General features: G+C 48.1%; 1 protein-coding gene across 1 annotated transcript in view; it reads left to right on the top strand.

Moving 5' to 3' along the window:
* Nucleotides 1-12,157, top strand: part of CFDP1 (craniofacial development protein 1) — a 59,429-nt gene that overhangs the window by 13,599 nt on the left and 33,673 nt on the right. The window contains exon 5 of the mRNA XM_054296178.1: nucleotides 2,985-3,089. Within this exon, the coding sequence (XP_054152153.1) occupies nucleotides 2,985-3,089 (105 nt within the window). The remainder of the gene's footprint in view (nucleotides 1-2,984; nucleotides 3,090-12,157) is intronic.

Below are 12,157 nucleotides of genomic sequence, written 5' to 3'. Positions count from 1 at the left end.
CAGACAAACAGTTATTTATCAAGTATTTAAAAGTGGAAGGTCTTGTAATTTTCCTTAGTAATGACTGTGATTTCTTCCAGCTGAATTAATGACTCCCATTTCTCCCCATGAAGAACAAGAACTGTTTTGGTTTCTACATGGAGAGAGTTATTGTCTCCCATAATAATGCAGACCAGAGGATTTCTTTTTCCTTCCTGGCCTGGGATCTGGGAAAGGTTGAAAATGTGCATAACCTGAATTAATACCTTGTAAAGCTCCTTAATACTCTTCCGTCATTCCTGTTGGAGTGGTGCAGGAGTTGCTGCTGGCATCAGCCCAGCAGCAGCCTGCCTCAGAGCAGCTTTTGTTTCAGTTTATGAGGCTGTAAGTGGGTCTTGTGATGGAATTGCCTTGAAAGGTCACTTTTAATTACATTTCTGTCGCATTCCTCTGTCCCCAGCTGGGCAGTCCTGGTGGAACAGGTTGCATGCAGCTTTGCAGCTGAATTTCTGCAGCGGACAACTCCAAAAATATGTGTTAGAGCAGCTGCTGGCAGGCCAAGGGGAGCAAAGAAAATGGAACTAAGTGTTGTATTTTGTGCCCAGCCATTGTTACTGGTACTCTGAGGTGGAGGAGATTGTGAGAATAGAAGCACAAATAAACCCTTGGTAGGAACCTGTGTTGTGCCCCTGGCTAGCTGAAGTGTCTGTCACTGAAGGCCTGTGCCACACTGCCTGTGCATCATGTGCTTTCTGCTTTCTCACCCTTTCTGGGACTGGGCATCTCCTGCTCCAAGAGCTGTGGCTTGTACTGCTGGTCCAGCCAAGAGTGTGCTAACTCTGTGGGAGTGCAAATCCCTAGAGCTGTTTTTCATTTTAGCCTTTCTTTTCCTCAGCTGGTAGGGGAGACATCAGTTAGTTCTGATGTCCTCCTCCAAGCTGGACAGGGCTGAAGATGCACAGGAGGTTCAGGCCAAGAGCCCAGTGCTGAAATCTCAGCTCTGCCACTGGCTTTGAAGACTTGCTCCCTGTTGTGCTGCACACTCGAGGTTGCTGATGTTTCTCTCTGTGGCTCAGGTGCTCCCTGCATGCCAGGGGTGCGCCCTGGATGGCACAGGAGTGCAGGGGTGGACAAGAGGAGAGGGACCCTGCCAGAGTGCACAAGAGAGGGTGCTGCTTCTAGCTTGGCAGGGCTCAGAGCTGGCTGTTTAGATGCTGCATTTGAAAATAAATAGACTGTGTGATTGCATTGATCTGAACTCAGCCTCATGGAATGCTGTCTTATTGCTGCATGAGGGGAATGCTGTCTTATTGCTGCATGAGGACACCAAGTTTGTCCTGCCTAATTAAATCCATGGATGTGGGGTAACCTTTGGTGTATGGCTGATACATGACATGACCACTGCTGCCAAGGGCTGTGACTGGGTGGTGTGTTTGGGGTGAACTCTGATGATGCTGTAGCAAGGTTTTATTTTCTTCCTGAAGTGCTCTTCTCTTTTTCTTACCCCTTCTGTTACCAATCTGATCAGCCGACACTTCTAAGTATTCCTAGTGTGGGATTGTCTCTATCCACATGACTGCTGTGGTTTGAAAGGCATGTGACAGTGCAGGGGGAAATGGGGTTAATCTCCTCCTGCACTGGCAGAACAAGGCTGAGCAACTGTACAGCACAGGCATTTATTCCTGTGCCTTTTCCACTGCATTTGCAGTCTGTGGGGAAGGAGGAAGGGAGTTTCAGATGCTGATTCACTGTCATGATGGAGATGTGGATGCACTAGTTGCGTGCAAGTGAGATTTCAGGACATCAGTGCCTCCAGGGTTAACAGATAACTCTGTGTCACTTTACCTGATGCCAGCCCAGCAGAAACCTGTCTGGGGCTGCAGCTCCTGGGCTTTCTCCATGACTATCAGCCAGCTCTTTCATGGAAGTTGTGGGGTCAGGTTGGTGGGTAGGAAGCAAGCAGTGATTAGCCTGATTTGTAGCTGGGGAGATCCCATGGCCAGCCAGGCTTTCAGCCTCTCATCAGCAAATGGTGCAGGCCAGGGATGAGCCTGCACAGATACAGAGCAGATACAGCCTGAGCCCAGGATGCAGGAGGGTGAGATGGAGATTGTTTCTTCTGTGCCAGCTGAGCTGTGGGGCAGCCTGCCTCTGTGTCCATAGAGCTGCAGGGCCCTGGAAAGGCTCACAGGCTTGTGCTCCATGGGAACAAAATTGTTAGCTTGGCAAATGAGGGCAGCCTCATTAAGAGCTACTGAGAGCGTGAAAAGCGTGTTGCTGGAGGCAGGTCATGGTAAATGAGGGGGCTAAAGTAGCTGGGGTTCTCTAACAATTAATTATTGAGTGGTTTTCTAGAGATTCTTTCTCATGTTTATAATTCATTCCCTGCTGTAGATGCCATATTGATTTATAATTTTTTGAAGTTCAATATTTTGCACCCTCGGGGCCTCAAACAAAAATTAACTAGAAAATGAGAGTAAATTTCTACATTCTGCCTTGTCAGACCTTTCTCTCCCACTGCCCATCCCCAGAGCCAGTTTCCATGCTCTGCTTTGGGTTGCAGATGTTGCCAAGCCTGTGTGCCATGAGACATGGGTGGCTGAAGAGCTGCCTCACTGACCAACAAATGAGAAAATCAAGAGCCCAATTAAGAGCCTGGAATTGCCCCCAGTGACCTGAGGAGAGCATTTAGTAGCTGCTAGTGACACAGGCCTGTTTGAATGAATAAGCATTCCAGTTTGTTGGAAAGAAAAAACATCCCCTCCTCCCCCAGCTCTAATTAGCTACTCTTTTTCTTTTTTCTGCCATGAATGTAGAGGGTTTGCCACTGGAATGAAATCTTAACAAGATGTGTGTTCTTCAGCTTGCAGCTGATGAAGGTGATCTCTGTGCAGGGGATGTGCAGACTCTTGTACCTGTTTTCTGTGTTTCCTTGATGGAGCTTTGATTTTACTGTTGAGTACAGCTCTTCCTTACCCTCTGTTTTTTCTCTTTTCCTCCAACAGGGTGACTAAAGAAGTAGACTCAAACTCAAAAGAAGCTAAATCTTTTCTGAAGCAGCAAGAGAAACTGCAGGCAGCCGCTCCAGCTTCCCTGCCCACAGTCTCGGGGTGAGTTTGGAATTTCCCTGCCCGGGTATGGGCCCTCAGTGAGAGAGATGGCACTGGAGCCAGCAGTGCAGCTCTGCAGTATTTAATGGGTGTTTGCTTTCTGCAGTATTTCAGTGGGAGCAGGACTAGGCCTGGAAGGTGTGAGGGTTTGGGCTGGAGGGAAGCGGGGGAGGCAGCCTGTGAGTTCCAGTGACTCACTTCATAGGTTCAGGCTCACATTTTTTAATCCTCATAAATCATTCATCCCAGTAAGGAAATAGTGATCTGACTGTCTCAAGCAGCCTGATGAAACTGCAGGTAGCCAAGGAACATTGCTGAGATTGCCTGCAGTTCCTTTGACAGGTGCTTCTCAGGGCTATAAAAAGCCATGTCAGGCTGGCCTGTGGCTTCTTAGAGACTTTGGGTGAGCATTTAAATGAGAGATGTTTTTGCCTCTTTGATGTTCTCTAATATCATTTTGATGTGGATTTGTCACTTTTCTGTTCAAGCTCTAACACCTAATTCTGAGATTATCATAATGCTTGTCAAAGATACAAGGAGGTCGGGTCCCCTGTGCATCTGAGATGCCAGTCTGGTTCCTGATGAGCTTGGGAGATCACCAGCTTCTTAGGAATAGAGGAGATGCCTCTTGTGTTCCAGTGATGATTTTTATTTAACTCAGTTGTTTGCATTGATATTTGAAAGCCCTAAGCTGCATATGATTTGATCACACAGAAACAATACCCATCAAATAAATACACTGTCCTTCCTGTGTGCTTAGAGAAATTCTCCAGTGTGAGCTAAGGCTGCCTTTCCCTGGGATGCTGTTATTCAGTTGCTGCAGCTGGATTGTCACTCATTTTTCCAGCTAAGTGTTGCACAGCTTGTACGTAGCTCAGGGTAGTGAAAGCATTGTGTGTCTGTCTGTCTGTCTGTCTGTGCACAGCCCTTGACAGCTGCTGCTCTCTGAGTGAATGAAGGCATAGACAACCACAGCCTTCATGCTCTTGTTCACACTGCGCAAGGGTTTGTCCCTACAGAGCTCATCAGTTGTAACCCAAGTGTTGTGCACAGGGTTTTGTGCTGGAAAACTTGCCTTGGGTTGGGCTGGCATTCTTTGTGCACTTTTGGTGGCCAAAGTTTGTTCGAGTGGCAGCTGTAGCTGGGGCAGCTGCACACTGTGCACGCAGCTGGTGGTCCCATGTCTTCAAACCTGCCCTCCAGTCTGCTGCTCTGAGTGCAGGCAGGTCTGGCAGCCCCCTGGGAAAGTTCCAGGGGCTGTTCACCTGCCAGTTCAGCAGAGATCCCTGTTTCCTCCTGTTCCTTACAGGCCATGGGGAGGAGCTGGGTGGCCCCTGGACCTCTGCAGCCTGGTCATTGTCAAGGGGCATGGTTGCTCTTGCTGGAGCTTGGATTGCTCAGCAGTAATAGCCACAGCTCAGTTTGAATCAATGTTGCAGATACCTGAAGAATTCACATCAGATATGGAAAAAAGTAGACTAAAAATCAATATAAGAAATAATGAGTTCAAGGACTTTAACTTTCCTTCAGTGAGATTATTTTGGAAGCAGCTTAATTAGGTCATTGTTCAGCTTGCTGATGTGTGATGTCCTACTGACAGTTGCTTGGCCAGAACATGAGGTGACCTGGCTGTGGAGAAGGGTGGGGAAGATATCCTGGACTTGTGTGTCTTGCCTTTCTCCAGAGCACCAAACCCCAATGCAGGACACCCCAAAAGCCTTCCCTTTCACAGCCTCCTGCAGGGCATCCTTGTGCAGGGATCCTATGGCAGAGGAGCAGCAGTGCTGTTTGGAGCAGTGTGTGAACAGCCCAGCTCTCTTGAGGCTTTAGCAGGAGGTTCTCTGGGGCAATCTGGCCAGCATGGGCCCTCTGATCTGAGAGCCTTGGACTGGTATCTGAGACTGATCCCTGAGACTGCCAGCGAACATGCTTGCCTTTGGGCTTAGGAAGATGCTTCCAGCTGGGAAGGCAGCCAGGGTATTTTCAGGTAAGAAAATTACTAGCAGGCTTGTGGTATTCCTTAAAGCCAGAGGCAAGCCCCATATGTTAAGCAAATTACAAAGGTCGAGTTTTAGACTTGAGCCAAGCTATTCAGACCCTGCTGCTCTGGAGCAAAGAGTCACAAGCCTTGGTGACATGCCAGAGCAGTGCTTGAGGACCAACAGAGCCTGCCATAGCCTGACAGTTCTTTGCACCTTTTGTCTACTTAAAATAGAAGTTTTAGGGAAGAGGGTGCATTTTTCCTTTATGCATTATGGGAGAGCCCCAGTCTGTTGCCACAAGGCAGTGAAAAACATGATTTTGGGATCTGAGCTGTGCCTGTGGACCCCCACTGTGCTGTGAGCCATTGTCAGCCCCAGGAGCTTTGTCAGCTATTAAAAAAAAAAAAAAAAAGCCTTGCCCTGTGTGCAGGGAATTTGAGCAGCTAATAGTGGCCTCTCCATCTGGCTTTTCTTTCTTCACCTTGCAAGCAGCATGTATCATTTCTGAATGCAGCCAGCCTGCCCTGCATTTATTGAATTTCCCTCCTCTAAACAGACAGAAGTAACCCAGAAAAGCAACGGTCACAAAACCAAACATCCGGCTCCACGTGTCCGTGTTACAAACCCTGACTGGTCCAGGGGAGGGGATGTTTGGGGCTGAAAGTGCATTTCCTGAATGTGTTTAACATCCATACCGGATGTGCTATAAAAAGCTAGATTTGTGCTTGTGAGGGACATGGGGGTGGTTGGAGGAGAATAACTTAAACACTTGGCTGTAATTAAAGCCAGGAGTACAAAACAACCCACCCAGTTCTCTCAGCAGGCTTTGCTAGAAAGGTCAGAAGCCCTTGGTTCCCAGGGATGTGATGGTTACCCAGCCTTCACATTATTCCCATCGTGTCCCCCTGTGACACACAGTTCTGTCAGCAGTGGGTGTGGGTTTGTTGCAGAGGTTTGAGGTTGTGATAGTCTGTTCCAATTGTTTCTGTTGTGCTCTTGGGTTCTGTAAGGCTCTTACTGATGCTATCAGAAGTATCAGATGTGTGAGGGGACCCAGTGATTTCCTCTCACTTGCTGCTCCAATAAATGGGGGGAAGGCTCCCAGCATCGAAAAAAAGCCCTCCACCCACCCAGCTAAGCCTTCTTATCTGTGTGTTTTAGGCTCATTTCCTATCCCTAATCATTGCTCCAGGACCTTTTGGGGAAAGCAAAAGTAAATCCTGGCTGTAAATGAAATGCATTGACCTGATGGAGGGATCAGTGGGAATTCCTGGTACTCCAAGAGATTTTTTTTTGCCCTCTTCCCAGGCAGGCAGGACCTGTGAGCAGGGTCCATCATCTCTGAGCTAGCAATCCCGTTTTACAGCAGCATTTCATATTCAGAGCATGTTAAAGCAAATTAAATCCTCCAAGCAGCTTACCACAAAATGACTCTGTGCATGTACTTGTGAGACTCACAGGAGTTGAGCTCCAGGCTGGGAGAGCCCTGCACAGACCCAGCCCTGCAGCTGCGATCTGTCTGTCCGTCCTTGGTGCTTGTCAAAGCACGGTGGCATTGCCCAGGGAACAGTGGTGCTGTGGCAGTCCTGAAAATAGAAAAAATGTAGTTGGTGGATCTTATTTGAGATTCTCTTCTAGGCAGCTGTTTCTATACAGCCTGAACAGGAGCCAGGAAGAAAAAGAGAGGTTTTTCACTGGCTTTGTTCTTGCTTTTGCTTATTACCGAAACCATTTGTAATTAAACGTGGACTTGCTCACTCGGTCCAGCTGTTGCTTTCTGTTTGATCCTGCCTGAAATTACAGTGGTGGATATTTGACCTCCTAGGCCTTTTCATGCCTTGTAGGCTGGTATAAACACTGGGTACAGTTTGCCTTTGAAGCAAGCAGGCACTGCCCCCACAGAGTTCAGGGAGTGCTGTGCTCGCCGACCCCCGGGCTGTGTTGGGGCTGCAAGGGTTTGGACCTCAGTACAAGACCCAGCAGGAAGAGGCACTGCAGGACAGCTCTGACCCTGAGAACACATACTTGCCCTGAACAAAGAAGGCCAGATAAACTCTAGCCTGTTCATGATGGATGCCTTCCTCCCAGAGCCTACAGGAGAGCACTTCACATGGACTGACTGTTAAATGGTGTGAAAAGCTTCAGACCTTTTCTTTCAGTAATAATTTACTCTGCTGCATGCTAATGTTGGAGTAGAGGGACTCCAGCAGGAAGACATCTGTCCATGGCTTCTCTTCCACCTTCAGTGTGCAGGAGGAGCCAAGGAGGCAATCTTTGTGGGAGGATAGGGATGGTGGGAGAGCCTGATGCCTGTTTGCACCATCTTGACATGTTACTGTAATTTCTAAGCCAACCTTCCTCTCCAGCCTGGTCCCTCCTAGGAGCTACTTTGGATCCCAAGTTTTTTCTTGCAAAAGATGCTCTTTGTGCACTAGTTGGCTGGATTCCTTTGCTATTATGACCAAAACTAGTTACTTGAGATCATATGTGGACACTGGTGAGACAGGCACAGGCTCTGAGTTTTTGGAATCTTTGGATGATCCAGAGCAAGTGCTGCATTACTTGCATGCCTGTAGGGAGCAATTTCATTTCATAGCAATCCCATGGGCTTTTATTCCTCAGAAAGCAGAATTTACATTCTTCAGCTCAGCATCAACTGCAAACAATTATTTAGCTAAAACTCTTGGACTTTTTTCTTGTACAGGATGAGTAAGAATGCCAGTAAAGCAAGTGACCAAGACCTTTGGGGGAGCTGGTGGTGGGTTTTTTCAACAGTCACTTAAGCACTTGAATAGTTGTGCTCTTCCTAGTGAATTCAAAGCTTCCCATCTTTCTCCTGCTCTTCCCTCAATGTGCTCCAGAGAGTGCTGTTCTCCCAGACGGAGAGATCCAGCCCCCTGCACCACAGCCAAACGTCTGGGTGTAGTAGCACATGACATACTTTTCTGTGAACATGATGAACCAGCCAGGGGCAATACTCTGTGCCCAAGAGCTAGTTTTACTTATTTCCTATTCATATGCTTTTATTGTGAAAGATTAAATGTGGCAATAGCTGTTCCAAGTGAATAATTTCTCTTCAGATCTTAGATCCCTGGTTGTTATTAACTTCATTTTAATTATTCATTGTTAGTGTCTGTCTACTGTTTTACACATATCCACTCCTTAAGTCAAAGTGGTAAGGAGGCTGGGTGAGATTTTGGAATATCTTGGTTTTATTTGCTAGTGGACCTGAGATTAATGACTCTGTAGGGATGAATGTGGAAAGGTGTTTGTACGTGTCCAGAGGGGGAAGTTTGTTGTTGGGGAAAATGATCTGTTCAGTGTTGCAGTGTTTTCATCAGCCATAGTAAATTAGATGCTGATTACTGCACACTTGTAAATCATGTGAAACACCTCTGAGCATCTGCCTCCCCCCTTGAAGTCAGTGTCACATGGAATGAGAGCCCACAGCACTGAGGGTGCCCATCTCGGCCAGTGCAGGTTGGCAGCAGCGAGGGCACCCTCAGGGGTTCACAGCCCAGCTGAGGAGCCCAGTGAGTCTGGCTGTGCAGCTGTGAGCCATGGCCACTCTGCCACTGGATCCTGTGCTGGGGACCTGGCTGCTGCCTGCAGACAGCCTTATCCAGGGCTGCAGTCACCTCTGAGGCTTAGCTATGAGAGGCACAGCTCTGCCATTTTGGGACTTTGCCCCTTTTCTGAACAATTCTTTCTCCTGAGCTTATGTTAAACCAACTTTGATAAGAAACAGAGCTCTGAGTGTGGGAAGCTTCATACTCACTCTCCCAGACTCAAAGCAAAACGTGCACTAAACATCCTTGTTTTAAACTCGTCTCCCAGGAGCAGTTCTTTCTTGTTCTCAGGCCAAATGAGTCAATGCCTTCTACCCCAGGCTCTGTTTGTAAGAGAAATGAATGAGATTCTTTCACTGTGTGCTGTGCTTTCCTGTGGCCGTGCTACCACGCGTGCAGCTGCCTTTCTTTGGGGCAGTGGCATCTTCTTGGAAAGGAGTTCAGCAGTGCCTGTACAGCTCTTTCTCCAGTCCTTTGTGCCTTACTCCAGTCCTCTGTCTTGATGTGGCTGAGCTGGATGCCTGGGCTGGACTAAGTGGGATCAGCTGTTTCTTTTTCTTGTCTCGTTGGAGGTTCAGCAGAATGGAATCTCAGCTATTTGAGGACTTACTTCTCTAAAGCATCTGTCTTATAAAATAAAAACAACCCCCCACTAGTCTGGGGCCTTTGATAATTCCCCAATGAAAATTGTGGGGCAGTTTTCCCTTAGGGCAGCACAGGTTTTATGAGGCTTATTTTCATATGCTTTCATCTCTTGGATCATGAGCATTTCTCTTTCTCCCTCTGTGAAAATGACTGAGGAAATTAACTGCTAATGGGGAATGAAGCCAGCTGAATTTTTCTTCCAGACCCCTTGCAAAGTTGCAGAGGGAAACCCCTGTATCTTCCCATGCTGGTTGGAGTGAGAGGTGAGAAGGGCAGCCCTGCTTTATGGACAAATCCTGGGATTGAAGGTGGATATAAGAGCTCCTGTTCCCAGCTGTGCCATGCCTTGGGTTGGTGTCTACCAAGATTTGTTTCCACTCCTGTTTTATTTTGCTTTTATAGTGCTTCCTTGCATATTAACTGAGCCTTACCATCTCCCTTGAGTGTCTCCCCCATACCAGATGTTTGTGCTACATCCTCTTGCTTTCCCACACTTGTGTTCCTCCCTTTTTCTCATGTCAAAGAGCAAGTTCAGCTGAATCATTCTTCATAAAATATGAACCAAGTAAGGCTGGAGTGGCAGTGATGCTCCCTGCTCTCAGGCAGTCCTATTGCCCCAGGCTTTTCACACAGTAGTGGCTTCATTCATGGAAAATCTCATACTAGTGGCCTCATTCATGGAAAATCAGCACACCAGTATTTTCCAGCACATTTGTTAGCCAAAACTTTGATCTGCATGCTGTGTTGTCAGCCTTGTGCAGGACTGTGTTTAGAAAATGGGCATGCTCAGGCTGGCTGGATTGATATCAAGATGTGAAGTCAAGCAATTAGGGTTGGTTGCCAACTAATGCCAGCTTTCTCCCTTCCTGCCTGAAAGGAGGTGTTGGTGTGACTGAGCTCTTGGAGGGTGCTTGGTCTCTCTTCAGAGCTGCAGCCTCTTCAGCTGGCACCAGTCTCTGGCACTGCTCTTTTGTCTGAGTCTAGAAAAAGACCGGGAGAGGCTGAGCAAGTGTGTGCCTGGCCCATGGGGATTTCCTCTGCCATGAGGATGGTTAGGATAGCTGGGATTCACTTCAGCTGTTGCTGTCCTGGTGTGGGGGTGGCAGAGTCCCCCATTTTTTCCACTGCTCTTATTCCTGCAGAAAAACTGAGCCTCAAGTGAACTGGTGCACAGTCTGAGCTGAAAGGGCACCTCAAACAAGCTCCAGTCTGTCTCAAGCTCTCCAGGGTGCTCTAATCCAGTCTGCCAAGCCATGGAGTACTTTGTTTCCCTATCCAAGGAGTTTCAAAGCCTTACTAATGTGTTGGGTCACAGCCCAGTCCTCTTGCCCCGGGGCCCTTGCCGTTGTGCTTTTCAGAGCTTGCGTGGTCCTTGAGGCAGTGGCAGTGCAGAGGGACCCTCTGCAGAGGCAGATAACCAGGGCTGGCTTGGCAGCAGAGGTCCCCCTGGGTGTGCAAGGACATGTGTGACATGCTCTTGTACCCGCTGAGGCAGGCAGTGGAGGGAACAGATTTATTTGACATTTCTGTTGGACACCACTCTTTTTTCTGGGAATCCCAGGGGAAGATGTGTTTTGTGCCATCTCTTCTCACAGCATCTGCTATTGATTGTTCCCTGTGAGGGTGGCAAGGCCCTGGCACAGGCTGCCCCATCCTGGGAGTGTCCAAGGTTGGATGGAGCTTGGAGCAGCCTGGTCCAGTGCAAGGTGCCCCTGCCAAGGCAGAGGGATGGAATGAGATGATCCTTTTTGAGATCCTTTCCAACCCAAACCATTCTAGGATTCTATGATTATCAGCAAATAATAGAGGATATATATGAGTCTGATCTGACTTTGTGCAAAATCTTTGGTACCCTTTCAAGAGCTCATACTTCAGTGCTGTTACTAAAAGCCCCCAGGCAGCCAGTGGACAATGGTGATGCCTGTTCATCGCTGGCTGCCTGGCTGGAGAACAATGATGGCATTTCTTGAAGTAACAAGTCCTGGGCATGTGCAGAGTTGGATTGTAACACTTTTCTTCCCCCCCTTTAAGCTGTAGGCTTGAGTGCAGCAGGTCTGGTTCTAGCACCCATTAATGCAAGTACAGAGGAAACTTGCACCTCTTGGAAAATACTGAAAGAAAGTAATTGACTGTTTTTTTAGATTCTTGCCTGTTTTGCCTTCACTTTGAGTATGTGTATGCTTTGTTGGGTATGCTGTACACCAGTATGTGCTTGCTGTTCAGAGGTCTGTTCAGATTCTTGTTTAGCAGCAAGGAAGGGGTTAAAGAGAACTCGGGAAGGCTGGCTGATTGCTGCTCATGGCTTTCATAATGCAAAGCCTGTGGGAATTCAGCCGGCTTCATCTCTCTCTCCCCCCACCCCCTCCCCTCTGCTAGAGGCAGGATAACCTTCCTGACTCCTCTGGAGCTGCCTCCCTGCCAGTGCAGCTCACACAGGGAAGCTCTGCAAAAACCCAGCAGAGGCGTAAGCGTGTGAAAAATGAGATTTTGTAACTTTCCTGGGAGAATACTGGAAGAGTGATTTTTTTCAGTGTGGTTGTGCTGTTTCCTTACACTGTGACTGGGATGCAGCATGTCTGCCTCCTCATCTGTGACCTGCACGTTTCCCATTGCAGGGCGGCTGAGGAAGCAGCTGGTATATGTGATAGCTCTGACTCTCTGGGGACTGGAATGCAGGGATGTCCTTGGCTTTGCTGTAGGGTCTGGATGATGCACAGCAAAGTTGTTCAGGCCAGAAAAATAGGAAGGTGGCTGAGCAGTGGTTTGTACAGCGCTGACCTGCAGCCATCACGGTGCTGAGATGTGCACCCTGCCACAAGGGGTTCCATCCAACACTGGGTGTTAGAGAGTGCTAAACAGACAGTGCAGCCCA

The sequence above is a fragment of the Melozone crissalis genome, unplaced genomic scaffold, assembly GCF_028551555.1.
Source record: "Melozone crissalis strain CALT ecotype California unplaced genomic scaffold, PUWL_Pcris_2 ptg000007l_1, whole genome shotgun sequence".
Classification (NCBI taxonomy): domain Eukaryota; kingdom Metazoa; phylum Chordata; class Aves; order Passeriformes; family Passerellidae; genus Melozone; species Melozone crissalis.
This window is presented reverse-complemented; position numbering and strand designations above follow the sequence as displayed.